This window comes from Plecotus auritus (assembly GCF_963455305.1).
Source record: "Plecotus auritus genome assembly, chromosome: 1".
In the NCBI taxonomy this organism is placed as follows: Eukaryota; Metazoa; Chordata; class Mammalia; order Chiroptera; family Vespertilionidae; genus Plecotus; species Plecotus auritus.
The window spans coordinates 11,620,480-11,644,118 of record NC_137770.1 but is presented as its reverse complement, the minus strand read 5'-3'; the positions used below and the strand labels follow the sequence as shown (position 1 = coordinate 11,644,118).

At 37.3% G+C, this 23,639-nt stretch overlaps 1 protein-coding gene across 8 annotated transcripts in view; it reads right to left on the bottom strand.

Annotated features, from left to right (window-relative positions):
• The window catches only part of UNC79 (unc-79 homolog, NALCN channel complex subunit), a 218,381-nt gene extending 203,711 nt beyond the window's left edge, over positions 1 to 14,670 (bottom strand). For 6 of the 8 annotated variants that reach the window (XM_080687550.1, XM_080687552.1, XM_080687553.1 and 3 more), the window contains exon 1: positions 14,551 to 14,670. In XM_080687550.1, coding sequence (XP_080543676.1) covers positions 14,551 to 14,572 — 22 coding nt within the window. In that variant the 5' untranslated portion in view covers positions 14,573 to 14,670. The remainder of the gene's footprint in view (positions 1 to 14,550) is intronic. The other 2 variants (XM_080687554.1, XM_080687555.1) reach the window with 1 other exon arrangement.
• Positions 14,671 to 23,639: the final 8,969 nt, after the last annotated feature.

Genomic DNA, 23,639 nt, shown 5'->3' with positions numbered 1-23,639 from the left:
GAAAAAATAGATGCTGCAACTGGAAAACATAACAATCATGCAGAATATATATTCTTTTTCAAGTGCACATGGATGTTTACCAGTACAAACCATGTTTTGGGCCATAAAACAAGTCTCAATTCATGCAAAAAAATTTGAAATCTTTTGTTTTCTGACAAAAACAGAATTTTTAGAAATGAAAAACAATAAATAAGAATGATGAAAATCCCAAATATTTGGAAATTAAAAAACACATTTCTAAAGAGACTTTGGGTCAAAGAAAAAATTACAGAATAAATTACAAAAATTGTGAGCTAAGCAATAATGAAAATACAACCTATCCAAATTTGTGGAACGCAGCTAAAGTAGGGCTTACAAGGACATTTATGGCTTTAAGTACCTATATTAGAAACGCAGAAAGGTCTCAAATCAATAAAATAAGCTTTCACTCTAAGAAACTATAATTAAATCCAAACCAAACCAAAAGAAGGAAATACTACAGATAAGTGCAGAAATCATAAAATAGAAAACAGAAAAATAATTTTAAAAAGAAATCCAAACCAAATGCTGGTCCTTTGAGAAGATTAAAAAAAAATTGATAAGTCTCTAAACAGACATGCCAAGAAAAAAGAGAAACATAAATTGCCCATATCAGAAATAAAAACACAGCAACAGTTTCTACATATACAGAAAGAATAATAAGGGATTATTAGAAACAACTTTACATCAATAAATGGACAACTAGACAAATTTGTCAAATGTACAAAATGACAAATTCCTTAAAAGACACAGATAACAAAGTTGATCAAGAAGAAATTAAAACAACAACAAAAATAACTTGAACAGCTTGTATCAACTAAATTGAATTTAAAATTTAAAACCTTCCCCTGCCCTGAACACACACACACACACACACACACACACAACAACAACAGCCTTCAGATCCCAATGGCTTTAGTAGTATAAATTCTATCAAAAATTTAAGGAAAATTGAATATCCATTCTATACAAACTCTTTCAGAAAATATAAAAAGAGGAACACTTCCAAACTCATTTTATAAGACCAATTTTACTCTAATTCCAAAACCAAACAAAGATATCACAAGAAAACTATAGACCTATATTGATCATGAACATAGATACAAAAATCCTTAAGAAAACATAAGCAAAAATGGAGTACAACAATATTTTAAAGAATATATATTATGACCAAAAGTGGTTTATTTCAGAAATGCAAGGTTGATTTAATATTGTGAAAGGCTCAAAGCTTTCTACCCAAGTCAAGGATGTGCACTCACACTACCTTCATTTACATTGTTCTGTAGGTCCTAGCCAGTGCAATAGGCAATAAATAGAAATAAAAAGACTGGAAAGGTAGATATAAAACTTTATTCACAGGTGATATTATGGTGTGTATTGAAAATCATAAGTAATCTCCCCAAAAAGCTACTAGACTAAATAAGTGAACATTGCAGGGGTACAGAATATTAGATCAATACCCAAAAAATCAATTATATTTCTCTATACTAACACCATATAATTAGAAAATGAAATTTAGAAAAGAGCTCCATTCATAAAAATACTTAGGAATAAATTTAATGAACAATGTGACAAGATTTATAATGGAAGTTAAACAAGACCTAAATAAGTGTGTGTGTGTGTGTGTGTGTATAGATAGATGATAGATAGATAGATAGATAGATAGATAGATAGATAGATAGATAGATGATAGATAGATAGATAGATAGATGGATGATAGAAGATAGATGATAGATAGATAGATAGATAGATAGATAGATAGATAGATGATAGATAGATAGATAGATAGATGATAGATAGATGATAGATAGATAGATAGATAGATAGATAGATAGATGATAGACAGATGATAGATAGATAGATAGATAGATAGATAGATAGATAGATAGATGATAGATAGATGACAGATAGATAGATAGATAGATAATAGGTAGATAGATGATGATAGATAGATAGATAGATAGATAGATAGATAGATAGATAGATAGATGATAGATAGATGGATGATAGATAGATAGATGATAGATAGATGATAGATAGATAGATGGATAGATGATAGATAGATAGATAGATAATAGATAGATGTACAGATATATATGTATCATTCCAAGGGTTGGATAACTCAATGTTGTTAAAATAATAATCCTTTTTAATTGACCTATAGGCCAAAACCCAAATAAGTGTCTTTAAAAAAAAGAGAGAGAGAGAGAAAGAAAAAAGAAAGAGACATTGATTTTAAGTTTACATAGAAAGCTAAGGACCTAAAACAGCTAAAAAACAATTTTAAAAAAGTTGGAGGATTTATACTACCTGATTTCAAGGCTTACTTTCAAGGTATAAACTTACAGTAATATTGCCGAAACCGGTTTGGCTCAGTGGATAGAGCGTCAGCCTGTGGACTGAAAGGTCCCAGGTTCGATTCCGGTCAAGGGCACGTGCCTTGGTTGCGGGCACATCCCCAGTAGGAGGTGTGCAGGAGGCAGCTGATCGATGTTTCTCTCTCATCAATGTTTCTAACTCTCTATCCCTCTCCCTTCCTCTCTGTAAAATATCAATAAAATATATATTTTTTTAAAAACTTACAGTAATAGGGACAGTAGTATATCACTGGCATTGGATAGACATAGAAATTAATAAACATAATAGAGTCTAGAAATAGACTCAAACATATATGGTTGGTTGATTTTTAACAAAGTTACCAAGATAATTTAATGGAGATAAAATAGATTTTACAACAAACGACGTTGAAACAACTGGATATTGCATATAAAAATAATGAATCTCAAAATTTAACTCATACCATACATAAAGATTGGCTCAAAGATGTTCAAAGACCTAAATGTTAAAGATTAAACTATTATATTTCCGGAAGAAATATTTGGAGAAAATCTTCATATTATTAAGTAAGGCAAAGATTTCTTAAACAAAACACCAAAAGCACAAATGATAAAAGAAAAAGTTGATAAAATGGACTTCATAGCCTGGCTGGTGTGGCTCAGTGAACTGAGCATGATCCCAGGTACCAAGAGGTCGCTGGTTTAATTCCCCATCCGGAGCATATGCCTGGGTTATGGGCTTGATCCCCAGTAGGGGGCATGCAGGAGGCAGCTGATTGGTGTTTCCCTCTCATCGATGTTTCTATCTCTCCCTCTCCCTTCCTCTCTCTAAAATCAATAAAAACGTATTTTTTTAAAATAAAAAACTTTTTAAATGGACTTCATGACTTAAAAGTTCCACTTCTCAAAAGTCATAGCTAAGAAAACACAAAGGTAAGCCACAGAATGGAAGCAAAATTTTTCAAAACAAAGAGCTTGTATTCAGAATATATAAAGCAATCTTACAACTCAATAAAAAGAAAACCAAAAATCTAATTAAAATTAACAAAAGATTGCAACAGATATTTCCCAAAAGAAGATATACAAATGGCCAATAATCACATGAAATGGTACTCAACATCACTAGTCCTCAGAGAAATGCTAATTAAAACTACAATGAAATACCATTATACACTCACGAGAATGACTAAAGTTAAAAAGTCTGTCAATACCAAGTGTGATGAGGATTTGGGGCAACTGGACTCTCTCCTACATTATTGATGAGAATAAAAAATGTTAGAGCCATTTTGAAAAACAATATGGTAATATCTCATAACATTAAATATTCATTTACCATATTGTCAAGCAATTCTAGGTATTCCCCCTACAGGAATAAAAACATGTATGCAAATACTTCTAGCAGCATTATTCATATGGCCCAAAACAGGAAACAATCCAAAAAATATATACATACCATGAAATATTAAAGAGCACTAAGAAGAAACAAAATATTAATACACTCAACAATATGAATGAATCTCAAAAACTTTATGCTAAATAAAATAAATCACACTGAAATGACTATGCACTGAATGATTCCATTTATATGAAATTCCAGAACTGGGGGTAGAAAGGGGGTCAAGAGCACAAGAGCAAAGGGACACAGGAATCTTTTTAGGGTTAAAGGACTGTTCTTTATACTGATTAGGATGGTGATTGCACAACTGTACAGGGAGTGGCAAAAGTAGGTTTACAATTGTAAATTCATGAAACAGTTTATTCTTGTATTTATTTATTATTGTTTATTGATTTGTCGTATAACTGTAGACCTACTTTTGCCTACCCCTGTATATACTTAGCAAAATTCATTCAACTATGGTTTCAAAATGAGTGAATATTATTATCATTTCCATAATAAACAAAAGGAGAACAAAATAACATGTATTCCAATACATAGGTACTTGGGCATGTCTACACTAGAAGACATAATGGCATAGTCAGATGTTTGTACTTAACACATAATAAAAACTTTGGATTTATGAGAAATAAGAAAATATTCAACTGAAAAGTTTCAATTTTTAATTTATATTCGACATTTCAAATTAAGGGCTAAATAATTATATCCCTACTTACATGCAAAATCACCATGAATAAACTAGCTCATATATAAGACTAATAAAGGCATATTGTATAGTGGACTCTAACTGGAAAAGAAATGATTTTAAAAATAGTCAATAAAAACTGATCCATATATAAGATTATCAAAAAGAGAAAAACCCATCATACATATGATAGGGATTGCAAAGAATGTCAACCAATAGAAAAAATAAATATTAAAACTATAATTCCAGAACACTCTTCTAAAATTTAAAAAAAAATCTTAAAATTACATATTGAAAGGATAAACCACAATCATTTTAACATGGCCAACAGTGAGTCATATTACAGTTAAAACTACTTTTATAAAAAATCATTTGGGTAACCAGGCAAAATAAGGAAAAGAAAACAAGACCTTCACCAGACTTTACAACAATTCTTAATTCCCCCTAGAAAAAATAGTGTAACAAATTTAAGACACTCAAGGAAGGAAAATATGAGTTAAGCAATTTACATCTACCCCGACTGACCTCCAAGTACAAAGCTGTAAACTATTATAAACTTTCCAAAACTCGGGGTACAGTGATCCTGTGTCCTTCCTATTAGGAAAGAACATTCAGACAACCAAAGAAACCAAAAGATACCAATACAAGAATTAGTTGTGAGCATTAAATATAAATATCCCTGTAGAACAAAGCTAACCCATAGTTATAAAGGAGAGAATAAAGCATAGCATAGTAATCAAAAATTGGGATGGGGAAATAAGGAGTGCATATGATATGATTACCTAATTAATATTAATTGGAAATAAAAAGATACTATTTTAAATCAGATACTGAGACAGAAGAAGCAAGGGAAAAGTTACAAGCTAATTTCAATATTGTTCAATGTAAGAAACCAATTTAAGTCCAAAAAAATGGACTAATGGTGTAAAAAGTATAGTATAAAGTTAAACAATAGAACAAGAAAGCAGATAAAACCCACTGCATAATGAAAAAAGTGTAGATACAAAAGACATAAAAATAAAACAATACGATAGAACTGAGGCCAAACATTTTAATCATATCAATAGATGTAAATGGGCTTAACTCACCTATTGAAAGAAAAGGATTTTCAGATTGGCTAATAAAGCAAAATCCAACACTATGCAGAATACAAGACACACCTAAAACAAAGAGATTCAAAAGAGTTAAAAATAAAAGGATGGAGAAAGATACATCAGGCAAACACAAAAAGAAAACAGGGGGTCATAATCTTGATATCTGACAAGGTGGAACTGAAAGCAAAAAGCATTAAAATATATAAAGAAGAACACTTTATAATTCTTAAAGCTACAATTCACAATGAAGACATTGCAGTTACTATATTTATGAACCCAATAATAATAATAATTTTCATTAAGCAGCAACCTACAGAAAATGCAAGGAGAAATAGACAAACACACTAATAGGGAAACTTTAACATACCTCACAATCCAAAATCAAGCCAAATAAAAATTAACCAAGTATAGAAGACCTAGGCAACATAATGGTAGATCTTACAGAGTATATCAAGCTCTGGATTCCAAAAATGGAGATTAAACTTATTTTCAAGTGCACATGGAACATTCACAAAAAATGTCCAAATGTTAGGCCACACACACACAAAATTCATTAAGTTCCAAAGAATAGAAATAATGCAAATATTATTCTTAGATTATAATGCAATAAAAACAGAAATCAATAACAAAATTTAAAAGAACAAAACTTCTTTCCACATGGATTTTATTAGCACATTTTTAAATAACTCTTGACTCCAAGGCAAAATACTAAATTAAATTGCAGAATCTCTTGAAAATAATAATAAAAGCCTGACATTACGAGGAGTCCATGGGCTACAACGAAAAGAAGTATCAAAGGAAAACATATTGCATTAAATGCCTATATCAAATTATTAAAACAGATAAATTGATACCCAACTCAAAAAGCTAACAAATAACCTCCAAAAGAAACCAAGAAAAAGGAAAATAATATAAGCATAAATTAATTTAGAAAAAACAACAATGGGATTAATACATAAATCCAAAAACTATTTCCTTACAAAAGAAATCAACAACATACAGACCGCTAACTAACTCAATCAGGAACAAAGGAGGGGCCCTGGCTGGGTAGCTCTGTTGGTTAGAACCCAAAACCCCAAGGTTGTGGGTTTGGTCCCCAGTCAGGGCACATACGAAAATGCATAAATAAGTGAAAACACCAAATCAATGCTTTTCTTTCTTTCTCCCTTCCTCTCCCTTTCTCTCTCTCTCTCTAAAAATAAATAAATAAATAAATAAGTTTTTAAAGGAAGGGTAAAGACACAAATTATACTAAATACACCACATTAGATATGACAAGGAGTTACATCAAAATAATAGAAATTGTTAAATTTCTAAAAGACACTTTTGCATAATTCTATGCAAACAAATTTGAAAACTTAGATGAACTGAATACATTTTTAAAGAAATACAACGTACCAAAATCGACCCCAGTAGAAACACAAAGTCCAAATAGAACAAGGTTCATAGAGAAAATAGAGAAAGAAGTTAGAGTTCCACTACTAAAAAGCACCAGGCTAGAGGGTTTTACAGGGGGACTATAATGAACTTTTAAAGATCAGATAACCTCAATGCTACTTCAATCATTCCAGAGCATAGCCCAGGCCAGTTGGAGCAGTGGCCTGCACATGGAAGGGTCACAAGTTAAATTCCTGGTCAAGGGCACGTACTTGGGTTGCAAGTTGGATTCCAGCCCTGTCAGGGTGCATGCAGGAGGCAACCAGTGGATGTGTCTCCCTCACATCAGTGTGTCACACTCCCTCCTCCTCTTTCTCCTCCTCCTCCCTCCTCCTTCTTCTTCTTCTCTCTCTCTCTCTCCCTCTCTCTCTCTCTCTCTACACTTCCCCCCCACCCTTCCACTCTCTCTAAAAATCAATGGAAAAAATATCCTCTGGTGAGGATTAACAACAAAAATCATTCCAGAGCATAGAAAAAGTAGGAAAACTTCCAGACTCATCTTATGTAGTAAATATAGCATTGTTCATAGATCCTGACTAGAATTACTTCCCATATCATCCCTCTAAAAAAGAGAAAACACCTATGGGCCCATCTAACATGTGAATATCAATGAAAAAATTATTAAATAAGATATGATAAAATTCAATCCAGCATATTAATAAAGTTAAGAGAATTACATGGTCTCCATGGATACAGGATATGAATTTGACAAAGTTCAACACCATTCAGGTTTTTCTTTAAGTCAATAATATAGGAATTGATGGTTACTTCCTAAGTACATATCTCAGCCCAAAAGAATATCTTACTTAAAAGTGAAATAGTAGAAACTTTACAACTAAAATTTAAAACAATAATACTCACTATGTTATATTTAACATTGTGTTGGAGATACTTGACAATCCAATTAGAAATAAAGCAACTAGAGCCGAAACCGGTTTGGCTCAGTGGATAGAGCGTCAGCCTGCGGACTGAAGGGTCCCAGGTTCGATTCCGGTCAAGGGCATGTACCTTGGTTGCAGGCACATCCCCAGTAGGAGGTGTGCAGGAGGCAGCTGATCGATGTTTCTCTCTCATCGATGTTTCTGGCTCTCTATCCCTCTCCCTTCCTCTCTGTGAAATATCAATAAAATATATTTAAAAAAAAAAAGAAAAGAAATAAAGCAACTAGAGATATAAGAACTGGACAGAAAAGAAAGGATAAAACTATTTTCTATATTCAAATTATATAATTACACATCTTGAAAACTCAAAGGATAAATGGAAAACCAACTACAAAAAGAAAATAATTTAATAAAGTTATAAAATTAGTACAAAAATCAATAGCTGTCATGTTTAAAAATAAAAATGAAAGAAAAGACAGACCCATTATTCAGAGCTACCCATATGTTTGCAGAATATAAGAAATAAATGCATGTGAATTTCCAATATAACAACACTGCAAAATGAAAATCCCAACGTAAATCCCATTTATTGGTTGAGTAACCAATGCATAAAACTTGAACATCTATAATAATAAAAGCATAATATGCTAACTAGACCAGACAGCCGAATGACCTTCTGGACATCCTTCCGGATGGCCTTCCAGACGAAGGTGGGGCAGCGAGGGCCGAGGCAAGCCGCCGCAGCTGCAAGGGCCGAGCCCCTTGCACAAATTTCATTCATCGGGCCTCTAGTATCTATAATAATAAAAGGGTAGTATGCTAATTAGACCAGACATCATTCCGGACGTCATTCTGGACGTCCTTCGGAGGGAAGCCTGGGTCCTGGGTGCCTGCCAGCGGCTGGAGGAAAGCCAGTGCCAGCAGCCAGGTAAGAAAGGCCTACTCTTGCATGAATTTCATGCATCAGGCCTCTAGTATATTATAAAAGGATCCATATCAAACTACAGCATGAAGAGTTACAGACTTCAGATATATGATCATTTTATCTTAAGAAAAACAGTTGGCTGGTACTACGATTATCTACTAATTAGGAATCATAATTACTATGTTGAACATAAATAGAAAATTTTAACTGATGAGAAAGAACCAAAAACACAATGAATGTTCAGGAAAGGTATAGTTTGTTATATAAATACTATAAAATTTAATTCAGCAAATATGTTTAAGTACTTTTGACAGGTGTATTTTTATTTAACTGTAAATCCATTTGCAAAGCAGAACTTCACATTGATGACAATGTGTAATCTTCAAAGTAATGATATCTGAAAACTTGATTATGCAATCCTTTTTTTTAATCCTCACCAAAGGATATTTTTTCTCCATTGATTTTTAGAGAGAGAGGGGAGAAGAGAGAGAGAGAGAAACACTGATATGAGAGACACATCGATTGGTTGCCTCCTGCTCAGGCCAGGGATGAATTGCAATCCAGGTACATCTCCTTTACCAGGAATTGAACCCGAGACCTTTCAGTGCTCAGGCTGACACTCTATCCACTGAACCACTCCAGCCAGGGCTGCAATCCTTTATAAAAGACTTTTAAGTCACTCTCGTTCATTTTTACTTATTCAAGGAACAGTTTTTCTGTAAACACTGTTCACTAGACAATGGTGTTTGCACACTAGAGGCACAGAGATGAACATACTACAGTCTACACACAAAGTAAATGTGGGCACCTAACAAGAAAGCTAATCATGCAATACAGTGTGAGCACACGAGTGGGGCATACAGGGTAAGACTGGCAATCAAGTAAAGCTTCCAAGCTAAATACTGAACAATAAAAAGGCAAAGAAGAGGGCCATCGAGGGAAAGAAAGCCATTTCAGGCAAAAAAAAAAACGAACATGATACATTGGAGGAACTTTAAACACACACACACACACACAACACAATCCAATGTAAGTTGATCAAGGAGTTAAGGCAGCGATTTGGTTGGATGTGCTAGAATCAACAGGGGTTGGTGATTTGTTGAATACTAATAACAGAGAGTAGAAGTTTAAGAAGATGCCCAAATTGACTAGGATTAATGGGTAGGTAGTGGTGCCATTCATTGAAATGAGTAATATATAAAAAGAAATAAAAATTTAGAACAGAAGACAATGAGGTTGGGTTTGAGATGTCTATAGGATGCCTCGATAGAGATAGAGGCTTATAGTTCAAGAGGCATGTTTAGACTAGAAAATTGTATTTGGATGTCATCCACAAAGAGATGGCAACTGATAAGAGAGTGAACAAGAGCAAAAGTCTGTGGGGTTTTAATAAGAGAGTGAAAAAGGAATAATGACAGGATCCTGTTTATAAAGCGCAAGAAAGTAGCCCTAAAAAAAATCTGAATAGGAACAGTCAAAAGAGAAAGAAAAGAGAGTTTAAATAAGGAATGCAGCAAGTAGTGTCAAATGATGCAGAGAAATCATGTAAGACAAGAGTAAAACTCATGCACTCTTCTTGCTAGCACAAATATGGTTAATAACCCATACTCTAATTTTTTAATAAAATATTAATAAAACCAGAGTTTCATCTATAAGAATTTAGCAACATTGAGCAAAGATTTCTAAACAAGTACAGACTGCAGTGCTATTCAAAGGAGAAGTACTTTTCTATTTTAGTAATAGTACCATATAATGTACATGAACATTTTTTTAAATATTTCGATTGATCTCCCCAAGCACGGTCCTTAAACATGTATAGGAAAGGGCCAAGTTCAACTTCAAATCATATTGCTAATTAGCTGTACTCTTTAAAATGTTTGGTTTGATGTAATTAAGAAGATTTTTAGTTACTGAGAGAAGGATGTTGAGTAGGATAAATACATTAAAAATAGCATACATTCACATTTCTACCATTGGCTATTCTGGGTTTATGCTCAAATTATCAGTAGTTTAATATCCAAGCTTGACAAACATTTTGATGGATATTTATATAACTGATTTATGTTTACAAGCTGCTACACTGTTATCATAATACAAAAGGTGATGGATAGACAGTTCATGCCTTAGAAATGTTTTGTTTAAAATAGACCAAGTCAAGCCATACAGAGATCCCCTCACACCAAAAATGGGTTAGGCTGATTGCTGTAGAGGAGACCTGGAGACAAGGAAAAGAGAAATAAAAAAAAAAAAGTCCAATAGTCTATGTCCCATTTAAATAATATTTTTCTGGGGCGCTAGCTCCAAATTTATAATATAGCAGCAAGCACAAGATTTGATACTTAATGAAGATGATAATGATAATGATAATAGCTAACATTTATAACTCCTTATTATGTGCCAGGATTCTGTGCTAAGCACTTTTCTTAGTTCCTCTCATTTAAACTTCACAACAATGATGACTATCCCTATTTTATATATTAATGCATTCGAGGCTTACAGAGGTTGACTTAACTTGTTCAAGGTCACACTAATAGTAAGAAGCAGAGCCAGGATTCATACCCAGGCAGCAGTCTGATTCTGGAACCCCAACTCTTAATTCTGATGCTATCAAAAGCAAGCTGCTTTTGGAAGCATACATCCAAAGTACTTCAGATTGGTCAATTTTAACTCTTAGAAGATGGAAAAAGCTGGGGGTGCAGGAGACTTGGGCTCCTCTTTAGAATTCCATATAAAAGAACTATAAATTCTTATTTTTATCATTCCAAATTCTATATCAGCTACACAAAGATTTTCACTACAGTGAATTTTGTTAGAAAAAGAAGCACTCGGAGGGAAAAAAATTTAACTCTTGTGCAATTGCCTGAGAAATTGCTAGGAAGCTTTCACCTTCTGTTATGATGGTTCTACATATAGCATTGGAAACAGATCGTAAGTATAAAAACAGGCTCCAAACTGTACGTTTGCAAAAATTAGCCTCTTTCATCATTATTACTTCTTCACTTATTTCATAAAAGGAAATACCGCTACATAAAAACAAAATCTTTTTCACATATCCATGGTACATTACATTTCAAAGGTAAATCACGTAATTTGGGTTGAAATGCAATTACTTCCTCTTGCTGGTTCAACCAAACTATGTCTACTTCCTGTACCAGTGAAACCTTTACCTATATCAAGAGGCCTCAAGAAGAAGAGTAACAGAAATAATATTTTGACATTATATTAAATCTAATTCTCCCCTTCTGGTCCTTAGGCAAGTGGCACTGTACATACTCCTGAATGCAGAGGAGAAATGAATTCTCTCATTCTCTCCCATCCAGGAGAAGAGAAAAATCCAATAGCGGTCTTCACATCCAGTAGAAAGGAAAAGTCTCATGGCATTTCCTTCTCTTTCTCTTTCCCCTTAGCCATACTCTTACTGAGTCCCAGGCTAAAATACCACAGACCTGCAACTTTTCTTTATTAAAAAGTGTTCACCCTTCATGAACATCAACTATGCAGTCTTTTATGTGTTTGCTCTATTTTCAAGTTTATAATGTGCACTAGAGTGTCAACCCATTCATGTTCATGCATGTAAAAGAAAAAGAAATTGTTATCTTCCCTCACTCTAAATAAAGATACTTAAAAACACCCAAAGCATCCTTATCCTTTGTACAGCCTACTCTCATTTACCTCATTTGCCCTCCAAACCCTTAGGTTTAAACAAAAGTAGCTGCTGCTACTATTTCTCACGTCATAGATAAAAACTCTTAAAGAGGCACAAACCTATTAAATTAATTGCCCAGTGTCTCACAGTTAATCAAAAGGGCATGCAAAACTCAAATCCACATGGTGTCCTTTCCATCATCTACAGATGAAAAAAACCTGTTTTACAAACAATTCTAAAATAGCTACTTAACTACACCCTACTGGTACTACATAACTGGGTCCCCATGTAGGTTTTATTTATCTTGGCATTAACTGTCCAGGAAAAAGACAAGAAAAAGCTTCCAGTGCATCTCAAAATATAACAAGGAAAAGAAAACACAGGAAGAGGAAAGTAATACTCACTGGCTTTGACCTGAAATTACTTATGTAATATGTAACTATAAAATCAAATGACAGGTGGTGGGTTTTTTTTAACAACTGTACTGTAATAAAACCTTCAAGAGTGTGATAGCCTCAAGTGGAAAGATCCACATTGATTCCAAGTATATTGTCATTACTCAAAACATAATGCATCCAATTTTTTTGAAAGCCTCCATAGAAGCAAATTTTATCTTTGAGGTTTAGATTTAATTTCTAGAGACAGGCAAAAAAAAAATCAAAAAGAACTTCCTATTTAGAAGAGATGGACTATTAAGTGGGAAATAACTGTCAGTAATATAACCATCATTTATTGAGTACTTGCTATGTGCTAGGCTCACTACTCAACCTTTCATGTATGTGTATTCTCTCATTTATAATCACAAAAACCCCATCAGCATTGTTATCCCAGGTTTACAGATAAGGAAATAAAACATTGCAAAAAGGTATAAATACTAGATGGTAAGGGTGTATTGTCAATCTCTACTGAACCATCAATCTTGGAATTCCATGGTTTTCAGTTCACTTAACCTAGCTGGTGAATAAGTGACAGATTGCATTTTATCATATACATGCTACTGCCCCCAAATAATGAGACTACTGCTTTGGGTAAACACAAATTCTCCCAGAATGGCTTTAATAGTCATTCCAAAGAAGAATTACAAAGACTTTAAAGTAGTGACAACATTATCAACAGAACTGTGTACTACTTTGAAAGAAGTAGATGAATTAGATGAATAAGGTTAAGTATATTTTTTATTCAAACGCATTGCTTAATAAAAAACAATCAGAAGTTTAAGTTCCTGAATCCCTCAAGTGCACTCAGGAAAAGGTTTCACATTAATCAGCCTACCAAGTGCATACTGAAGGCCTACTAATGCACACTGCAATAAAAGACTATAGGGAGCATATTAGAAACTTCCCTCTTTCCACAAGGAGTTAGCAGGTTGTTTCCAACCAAACACACAATCAGTCATTACTGGAACAACTAAAATCCTCCTGTTATTTGTTATAGTTTGTGTGAGCTGCCCTACAAAGGGTTAGATCATTTCCCCAGAGACCCTTTCACTTTCTTGCAAGCACCTAACTCCGACTTTAACCTGTAACTGTGCTCAGTTTTAGCATATGTTGGTTTTCCTGAGCTGATTATCCTCACACTGGATCCTGAATTCTGCCAGGCTCCTGGCTCCTCCCGGTCCCCTCCTTTTTTTCGTCCCTTCTTGCCTCTCCAACCCGAAGTGGAAACTGCAGACAAACTCCCCTATGGCTCCAGCACCGAGAACTGGGCATGCTCAGAAGGCTAGGCCGGCTTTGGTTGCACTGACAGTTCCCCGCCCCTGATTTGCCGCTGCCCCCTTCCCCCATTCCAACAAGAGACACCAAAATGTTTATCTGAAAGATATCAGACCTCCTTTTTTTTCCGAGAATGACCCCATTTTAATTTCATTCCGCAGGGTCTTTCAGTCTTGTGAAAACCCTCCACAAGCCCGACGAAGGCTGCATTATGTTTCAGCACCGGGGACAGCGCCGCGTTGCCATTAACTTCCACCCTCCCCCACCATCTCTTCCAGCCCCCACCCCGCACCCGCCCCAACCTCAGCCCCCACCCCCGCACCAGCACGATGCCAAGGTCTCCCGGCAGCCGCAAACGCCGCAACTGCAATAGTTCCCAGCTGGAGGCCGGGCCAGAACGCCAGGCCGGCTGCTACTTACACTGCTCCGCTTTGGTGGACATGGTGCTGTCCAGATGGAAAGGCTTTGCCCAAAAATCTGTGTCGTGTGAGCTCCCTCGCTCCGCCAGCGATGTTGCGAGGAAAAGAACGCATACCCCCCACCCCCCACCCCCTCGCTTTCCCCCTCCCTTAGGCCCGTGTCGCTACCATTCGGACAAAACGCACATCAAATTGCAGAATTCGGTCCCGGAAGGTTAGGAAATCGCCCCCGGAGAAATGGGTGGGATTTAATAGGCGGCCAAAGGCTTCCTGTCCGTCCCCTCCTGGAGCTGCCCGCGTTGTTGTGGGCGGGGAGACCGAAAGGAGAGTGCAAGCTGCGGCTCCTGGTGAAATGGGAAAATGGGCTCGACCGGGGGAGGAGTATTTCCATTCATAAGGCGCACGGAGGGGACGGGTGTTTCCCAGAGAAAAGCCTCTTAAAGTGCCGGAGTCCCCGACCATTTGGATCTCCCATTGGCGTTCTCCGGGCCTGTAAATCCTGCTCCGGGAGCAGCCCCCCGGTGCCTCAACGGGGTGACCTGAAAGAGACACAGGTGCGTCCCACGCTTCGTCTCAACCTCCGGGAGGAAGAGGGGGGAGGCGGATCCGGGGCGGGCTGGAGAGAACCGGACCGGAGGGCGACGAGGATGCTCCTGAGGACCGCAAGGAAGGAAATGCAGAAGTAACCCTCAGCATGGCTTCCCGGCGTGCTATGCTCGTGCCCTCTGCCACCCCTCTCTGATGGGCTCTCCTGCTGATGATTAGGATGGGAGGTCCCACTGCCAGGGGGCTGTGGGAAGACTCTATAAGTTGGGGCTGAGAAAGGAGATTTCCATAGATGGCGAAGCTGGAAGGGCCACAGAAAAGGAAAATACAAGATTGGAGACTGGAGGAACCCACATGTGCTCCCTTACAACCACACAGAATGGAGAAACACTCGTTAGGAAGCCCCTTTGTTGGGAAACCAAAGCCAATAGAAAAAGAAGGGGATGGAAAAGGGCATCTTGCATATTAATAAGAATATACTTAAAGAATCATCTAGAGTGGGCAATCTGAGCCTGGACTTGAAGTGAATTGAACCACATATTCATTCTAGGACCAACCTTTTAATCTCCCTAAGCCTCGGGTTCTTCATCTGTAAAATGGGAACAATAAAACCTGCCCTGTGAGCTATAGTTATTGGACAGGTCAAATGGTATAATGGATGTGGAAGTCCTTTTAAAATTAAAATACTGTACAACTGCCAACCATTCTCATTCAAATAATTTAAATTGTTTGTGAAAGTTGAACAATGATCACAGCAAGTTGATTTAGTAAAAGCCATAGGGTCAGAATTGTAAGTTAACCAATTATTTTTAATGCTGACAACTGGTGACTATATCAATGTTTTTTCATCTCAAAAAGTAATCCTTATTTTAAGGGGAAGAATGTTAAGTTGTATATAATATGTACAAAATATTGAAAATAAATATTTTCCAATTTAAAAATATGTGAGTAAGTATCAAAAAATGTTTCTGGCCCTAGCTGGTTTGGCTCAATGGATAGAGCATCAGCCTGCGGACTGAAGGGTCCCAGGTTCAATTCTGGCCAAGGGCACATGCCTGGGTTTTGAGCTCCATCCCCAGTAGGGGGCATGCAGGAGGCAGTCAATCAATGATTCTCTCTCATCATTGATGTTTCTCTCCCTCTCCCTTCCTCTCTAAAAATCAATAAAATATATGTCTTTTTAAATGTTTCTGCATAGGACAAAAAAAGTGTACAGGCAACTTTGCCCACTATAATATACACAGTGGCTAAGCTTTGTGGTATTGGCAAAATGTTCACAAAATGTAATTTGACTCAAAAATGTATTCAGGACTGGACAGTGTTACCTCACTGCTTGACAGATTGATCTGGCTAATCCCATTATTCATTTCCAAAAACACATCACTCACAGAAGCTTCATCCTTCAAAGATAAATGGTGATGTAAAAAATGATGCTGAACCCCAGCAGCGTGGTACAGTGGTTGAGTGTCCACCTACAAACCAGTACGTCTCGGTTCAATTCCCAGTCAGAGCACATGCCCAGGATGCAGACTTCATCCCCACTGGGAGACATGCAGGAGGCAGCTGATTAATGATTCTCTAATCATTGATGTTTCTACCTCTCCACCCACTCCCTTCCTCTCTGAAATCAATAAAAATATGTATTTTTTAAAAATGATGCTGAAGCCGAAACCGGTTTGGCTCAGCGGATAGAGCGTCGGCCTGTGGACTGAAGGGTCCCGGGTTCGATTCCGGTCAAGGGCATGTACCTTGGTTGCGGGCACATCCCCGGTGTGGGGTGTGCAGGAGGCAGCTGATCGATGTTTCTCTCTCATCGATGTTTCTAGCTTTCTATCCCTCTCCCTTCCTATCTGTAAAAATATCAATAAAATATATTTAAAAAAAAAAAAAAAAAAAAAAAAAAATGATGCTGAAGCCCTGGCTGGGGTGGCTCAGTTGGTTGTCACCCTGTGCACTCACTGACATTACCAGTTCAATTCCCAGTCAGGGCACATGCCCAGGTTGCAGGCTAGATCCCGGGTTGTAGTGCATGCATGAGTTAGCCAACTGACATGCCTCTCTCTCTAAAAAATCAATTTAAAATACATCTTTTTAACAAATTAAAAAAAACAATAATGCTGAAGAGTTAACTTTGGGTAAAATAAGTTGGAATCATTATGAAAGAAAATATGAATATAATATACATTTCTGAGATGACAAATATTTTTGTGATTACAAGAAAACTTGATTTAAGCAGCAATTTCTGGGAGGCTTGAGGCTTTGATAAAGCAAACAATAATTTAAAATTTTTTTCAAAAGTATTGTCTTAGATAACCCAGTCACAAAGTAAACATCTTTAAAGTGCTGAAAGAAAAAAGAAAGCTGTCAGCACAGTATCTATATCCAGCAAAAATGTCCTTCAGAATGAAGACAAAAACATTTCAGATAGAAAAAAACTAAGAGAATTTGTCACCAACAGATTTGCACTATAAGAAATGCTAAATGAAATTCTTCAGGCTGAAGGCAAATGATATCAGATAAAAATTGATATCTTCTCCCAGGCTATCTTGTGTGTTTTTCCTCTTTGTTTATGGTCTTTATTAAACAGAAGTTTTAAAATGTAAATGTAGCCAACTTCTTCAATGTTTTTCTTTATAATTTATGCTTTTTGTACTTCAAGAAATTCTTTTCTATTCCCAGGGTTGTAAAGATTATCTATTTCATTCTAAAAGTTTGTTTCACCTTTAAGTTTTATTACAAATTAAATTTATTTTTGTGTATAGCATGAGGTAGGGTCTACTTTTTACTGACACAGATCATACTAAGCCATTTATTAAATTCTTCCCCCACAATTTTTAATCCCATGACAACTTTGTCATAAATCAACTTTTTATATACTCATGAGGCTGTTTGCCAAGTTTTCTCCTTGTCTCCCATTTTACTTTAATAAAATTTCTGTAATCATTTTTCCCTCTGCTAATTTGAAAGCTATACATTGTTTCTAGTTTTTTACAGTAGGTCCTCGGGTTACATTGGAGATCCATTCCTACGGTGCGATGTAACGCAATTTTCACCGTTTTAAGTCGGAACCCACCTACATAAGCACCTACGTCACTCACATGGAGCACATACACAGCAGTAATGAAGTGAAACAGTAAAATAAAATTTAAAAGAAAGATAACAATTCCTGCCCTGACTGGTTTGGCTCAGTGGATGGAGCATCGGCTTGCGGACTGAAGGGTCCCGGGTTCGATTCCGGTCAAGGGCATGTACCTTGGTTGCAGGCACATCCCCAGTGGGGAGTGTGCAGGAGGCAGCTGATCGATGTTTCTCTCTCATCGATGTTTCTAACTCTCTACCCCTCTCCCTTCCTCTCTGTAAAGAAATCAATAAAATGTATTTTTTTTTAAATTCCTAACCTTTACTTGTGGTAATTAAATAATGAAAAACATAAAGCACATATATACCTACATCAAAATGATGGAACTTTTTTTTTATAAACAAACTAGTGACCCAATGCATGAAATTTGTGCACATTAAAAGGGAAATAATTAGAGGAAATTTTTAATACTGCTATTTGCCCTTTGTCTATAATAGAAATGTCAGATATGAAATAAAATTAGTAAAATGTATATGAAAATCTCCTTCCTGTCAGAGTCTGGGGCAAGCCCCAGGACCTAGAGTCAGGTCCCCACCCACCACCCGAACGCACTTCGAAAATGCAGGAGACCCAGACCTGGCTGGCCCCACCCCCGTCAAGCCCCTCTGGGCGGGGGAGCACAGCCTCAGGTCCCCCATCAAACCACACCGGGCAGGGGGCGCAACCTGAGGTCCCCCGTCAAGCCCTGCTGGGCAAGGGGCGTGGTCTGAGGTCCTAGCCCAGTGCTGGGGCAGGGGACGTGGCATGAGGTCTCCCAGCCCAGTGCCAGGGGGGCAGGGGGCACAACCTGAGGTCTCCCGGCCCAGCACCAGGGCAGGGGACATGGCCTGAGGACCCCCATCAAACCCCTCCGGGCGAGGGTCACAGCCTGAGGTAGCCATCAAGACCCATGGGGCAGGGGGCGTGGCCTGAGGTCCCTCACCCCAGCCAGGCCCATGAAGCCTCTGGCCCCTGCTGTTTGGTTGTGATGTTTCGGCGTCCCAGCTAATTTGTGTATTCCTCTATTATATAGATAGATGGGAGATGGCGACATAACCACGAAACAATGAACGTCGAATCCGACATAACCTGAGGACTGCCTGTACTGATTACTTTTAGATTTTAAAAAAACTTTATCAATTTTTCTAATAATCTCAAACTATTCAGTATTTCTTTCCTCCTTATAATTAAACATGATTCCCTATTTTGTTACTGTTATCTTGAGTTTCAGTTCATCTTTTAAAAATAGTTTACTCATTTGATCAATAGTTAAGTAAATTTACCAACATATTTTGGCCATTTCTGTGCTCAAAATTAAATCTTGTGTACCATATTTTCCCTTTGGTTTCACTTTCCTTTCTTACTGAAGTACGTCCTTCATTATTTCTTTTACTATCATATGCTAAAATGTTTCTTTGCCCCACACTCTCAGGCACTATTTAGATTCTATTTCAAAATCATTTTCCCTTCGGGAGTGGGGTGGGGGTGGGGGGCAATGGTAAGATATGTACACATATAATACCTTAATAAAAATTTGAAAAAAAAAAAATAAAAAAAAAAAAAAAAATCATTTTCCCTTCAACATTTGAAGATATTTCCTGTTTCCTGGAATCCTTGATTGATGAAGAGAAGTTTGCTGTCACTGTCTCTCTTTTTTTAATGTTTATCTTATATATTTTTACTGATTTCAGAGAGGAAGGGAGAGGGAGAAACATCAATGATGAGAATCATTGATTGGCTGCCTCCTGCACACCCCACGTTGGGGATCAAGCCTGCAACCCAGGCATGTGCCCTTGACCAAAATTGAACCCAGGACCCTTCAGTCCACAGGCTGATGCTCTAGCCACTAAGCCAAATCAGCTAGGGCTCTAATTGTCTTTTATTAAATAATCTATGTTTCCCTGTCTGCTAGCACTGAAGACAATATTTTTTAATATATTTTTATTGATTTCAGAGAGGAAGGGAGAGGGATAGAGTTAGAAACATCCGTCAGCTGCCTCCTGCACACCTCCTACTGGGGATGTGCCCGCAACTAAGGTACATGCCCCTGACCAGAATCGAACCTGGGACCCTTGAGTCCGCAGGCCGACGCTCTATCCACTAAGCCAAACCGGTTAGGGAGTGGAATAGTTTTTTAATGGAATACTACACAGCTGTAAAAAAGAAAGAACTCTTACCATTCGCAACTGCATGGATGACCTGGAGAGCATTATGCTAAGCAAAATAAGCCAGTCAGAGAAGGGTAAGTATCATATGATCTCACTCATTTGTGGATTATAACGAACAACGAAAACCGATGAACAAAAATAGATCCAGAGACATAGAAACATGGAACAGACAATCAAACCTCAAAAGGCAGGCACGGGAGGGGGAGGTAAGAGATCAACCAAAGGAAGGACTTGTATGCATGCATATAAACATAACCAGTGGACACAGATAGTAGGGGGTAAGGGCATGTGCTGGAAGGTGGGAGCAGCCAGGGAGAGGACAATGGGGGGGGGGGGAAGGAGACATATGTAATACTTTCAACAATAAAGAATTTAAAATTTAAAAAAAAAGATTCAATTGATAGTTTTAATTGTTTGATAGATGTTTATATCTGGATGTCCCATTAATACTTTAAACTCAATTTTCAGAAACCTTGCATTATTTTCCTACCCCTACCAACACTTCTTCCTGATTTTTTTTCTCATAAGCCATTATTCTCTACTGTTGACCAGAAATCTCAATGTTCTTTTTCTCCACTATGCCTCCTCCACATAACATAATCAGGCTTTGCTATGGACTGACTCTTATCCCTCAAAAGTCCTATGTCAAAGCCCTAACTCCAATATGATGGTATTGGAAGATGGGGCTTTAGGATGGTAATTATGATTAGATGAGGGTGGGGCTCTCACGAGTAGTGTTCGTATATAAACAGGAAAAGAGAACAGAGCTCTCTTTCTTTTGAGCCTTCCTGCCCACCTCTCATGTGAGGACTGAGTGAGAAGGAGGCGACCTTCAGCCCATGAAGAAAGCTCGCACCAGAGAACTGAATTAGCCAGTACTAAGAGGTGCTTTACTTCATTTATAACCCAAGGTAAAATTCACTTTTTAAAACTATTCCACAAAAATTCAGCCTCAAGGGATAAAGGTTTCTCCATTATTCCCAAAAGAATATCCTGCAAATTCTTAAAATTTCACACTAAGAATTCCCAAAATTTTTCACAAATGGGAGCAAGACCTTTTCCAAGAGTAACTTGATCCTCATTATTTGTAGATCCCATATTTGCAAAATCTCCTACTCATTAACATTGATTTGCAATTCCCAAATCAACACAATGCTTTCAAATCATTCAAAGACATGCATACAGTGGGGTAAAATTTGAATCACCAAATGGTGAGGTTGAAAGGTGATGCTCTGCCTTCTTGTTTCAGCTATCATATTGTACTAGTAAATATGTGCCTTTTCCATGGTCTACTTAGTGTCACACATGATTTTGGACTTTTTGTTGATGCATAATGCTGAAGTGCTGTCTAGAGTTCCTAAGCACAAGACTATAATGTGTCTTATATGGAAAATATGAAATATTAGATAAGCTTTGTTCAGGCACAATTTACAGTGCTGTTGGCCATGAGCACAATGTTTATGAATCATCTACACTAATGAAAGAGTAAGATGCAAATTGACCGTACCTTCACGACGCCCACCAGCCAATCAGGAGTATGTAAATTAACCCAACAAAGATGGCAGGTTAATTTGCATATGCAGGCACCGAGTGGCCGGGACACTTGTGTCGTCGCCATGGCGACAATGCAGGCATTCCGCACCACCCCAGCCATTCTGGGCCTCTGGGCAGCATGGGAAGGCGGAAAGGCAGCTTCAGGCCAGAGCGAAAAGGCAGCTCCAGCAGGAGCGAAGGCAGTGCCAGCAGCCACGAGAAGGCCCATTCTTGCACGAATCTTTGTGCATCGGGCCTCTAGTGAATCAATAATACATATTAAATAAGGTATCTTTAAACAAAAACACACATAAAACAAGATACGTAGCCCTACCAGTTTGGCTCAGTGGATAGAGAGTAGGCCTGCGGACTGAAGGGTCCCAGGTTTGATTCCAGTCAAGGGCATGTACCTTGGTTGCGGGCACATCCCCAGTAGGGGGTGTGCAGGAGGCAGCTGATTGATGTTTCTCTCATCATTGATGTTTCTAACTCTCTATCCCTCTCCCTTCCTCTCTGTAAAAAATCAATAAAATATATTAAAAAAAAAAAAAGATATGTATTGCTAACTTGACAAAAATGTGACAAAGGGGTCAGAGGAACCTAACCTTGTATTTCCCCTAGGAGCAATAGTTCAGAATTCACTAACTCAGTGTTTACAGTGACTTTAAAGAACATAACTACCCCAAGTAATAAGAATCAACTGTACTTTGAATATGACACCTTTATGCATTGTAAAATTAAGACAGGGCAACAGAGCTAATTCACCAAAATGAGCTACCATTTCCACACACATAGCAGTACTCAATAAATAAGAGTACCAAATAAATGATTCCAAAAATTGAGTGCTAAAGTTCTAAGGAATAGCCCAGCTCGTGTGGCTCAGGCAGTTGAGAGTCAACCCGGGAAACAAGAGGTCACCGGTTCGATTCCCAGTCAGGGCAAAGCCCTGGGTTGTGGGCTCAATACCTGGTGGGGGTCATGCAGGAGGCAGGCAATTAATGATGTTTCTCTCTCATTGATGTTTCTCTCTCCCTCTCCCTTGCTCTTTCTCTAAAAATCAATAAAAACATATTTTAAAAATGTTACTTCCTTTAAAAAATAAAATAAAGTTCTAAGAAACAGACTTCTACAGTTCAATACTCTTCCCCCCAGCCAGGACAAAGGTAGACCAGTATTTGTCATTAGTTGGAGCATAAAGGCAAGCATCAGAAGTTTAAGCACAAAGTCATTAAAATCAGAGAGAAAAAAAAGTTCAAAATCAACAACAGGAACACTGTGTTGAAAAGTCTGTGTCCTGATTGGCAGAGCTCTTTAAAGGGCCTAAGAGTGGGTTTGCCACTAGTGAACAGAGAAGGTGGATCTTGACAAACTAATAAGATTTAAATTAGCCACTGTACTCATAGTTCTAAATTTTAGGATTATCACTGGCCCTTTTCATCATTTCCTTCTGAAAAATTATTTATTTTTTTTTTGAAAAATTATTTTACCCAACTGTGATAGTAGTCAGATATTTGGCCAAATGATATTCTACATGTTTCTGTGATAGGATTAACATTTAAATCAATCAACTTTGAGTACTGAAGATTACCCTCTGTAATCCAGGTGTGCCACATTCAATCAGTTGAAGGCCTTAAGAAAAATACTGTCTTCTCTTCAAAGAGTTAAATTCTGCCAGCAGACTTCTGACTCAAAATGCAATTCTTTCCCGAGTCTCCAGCCTGTTGG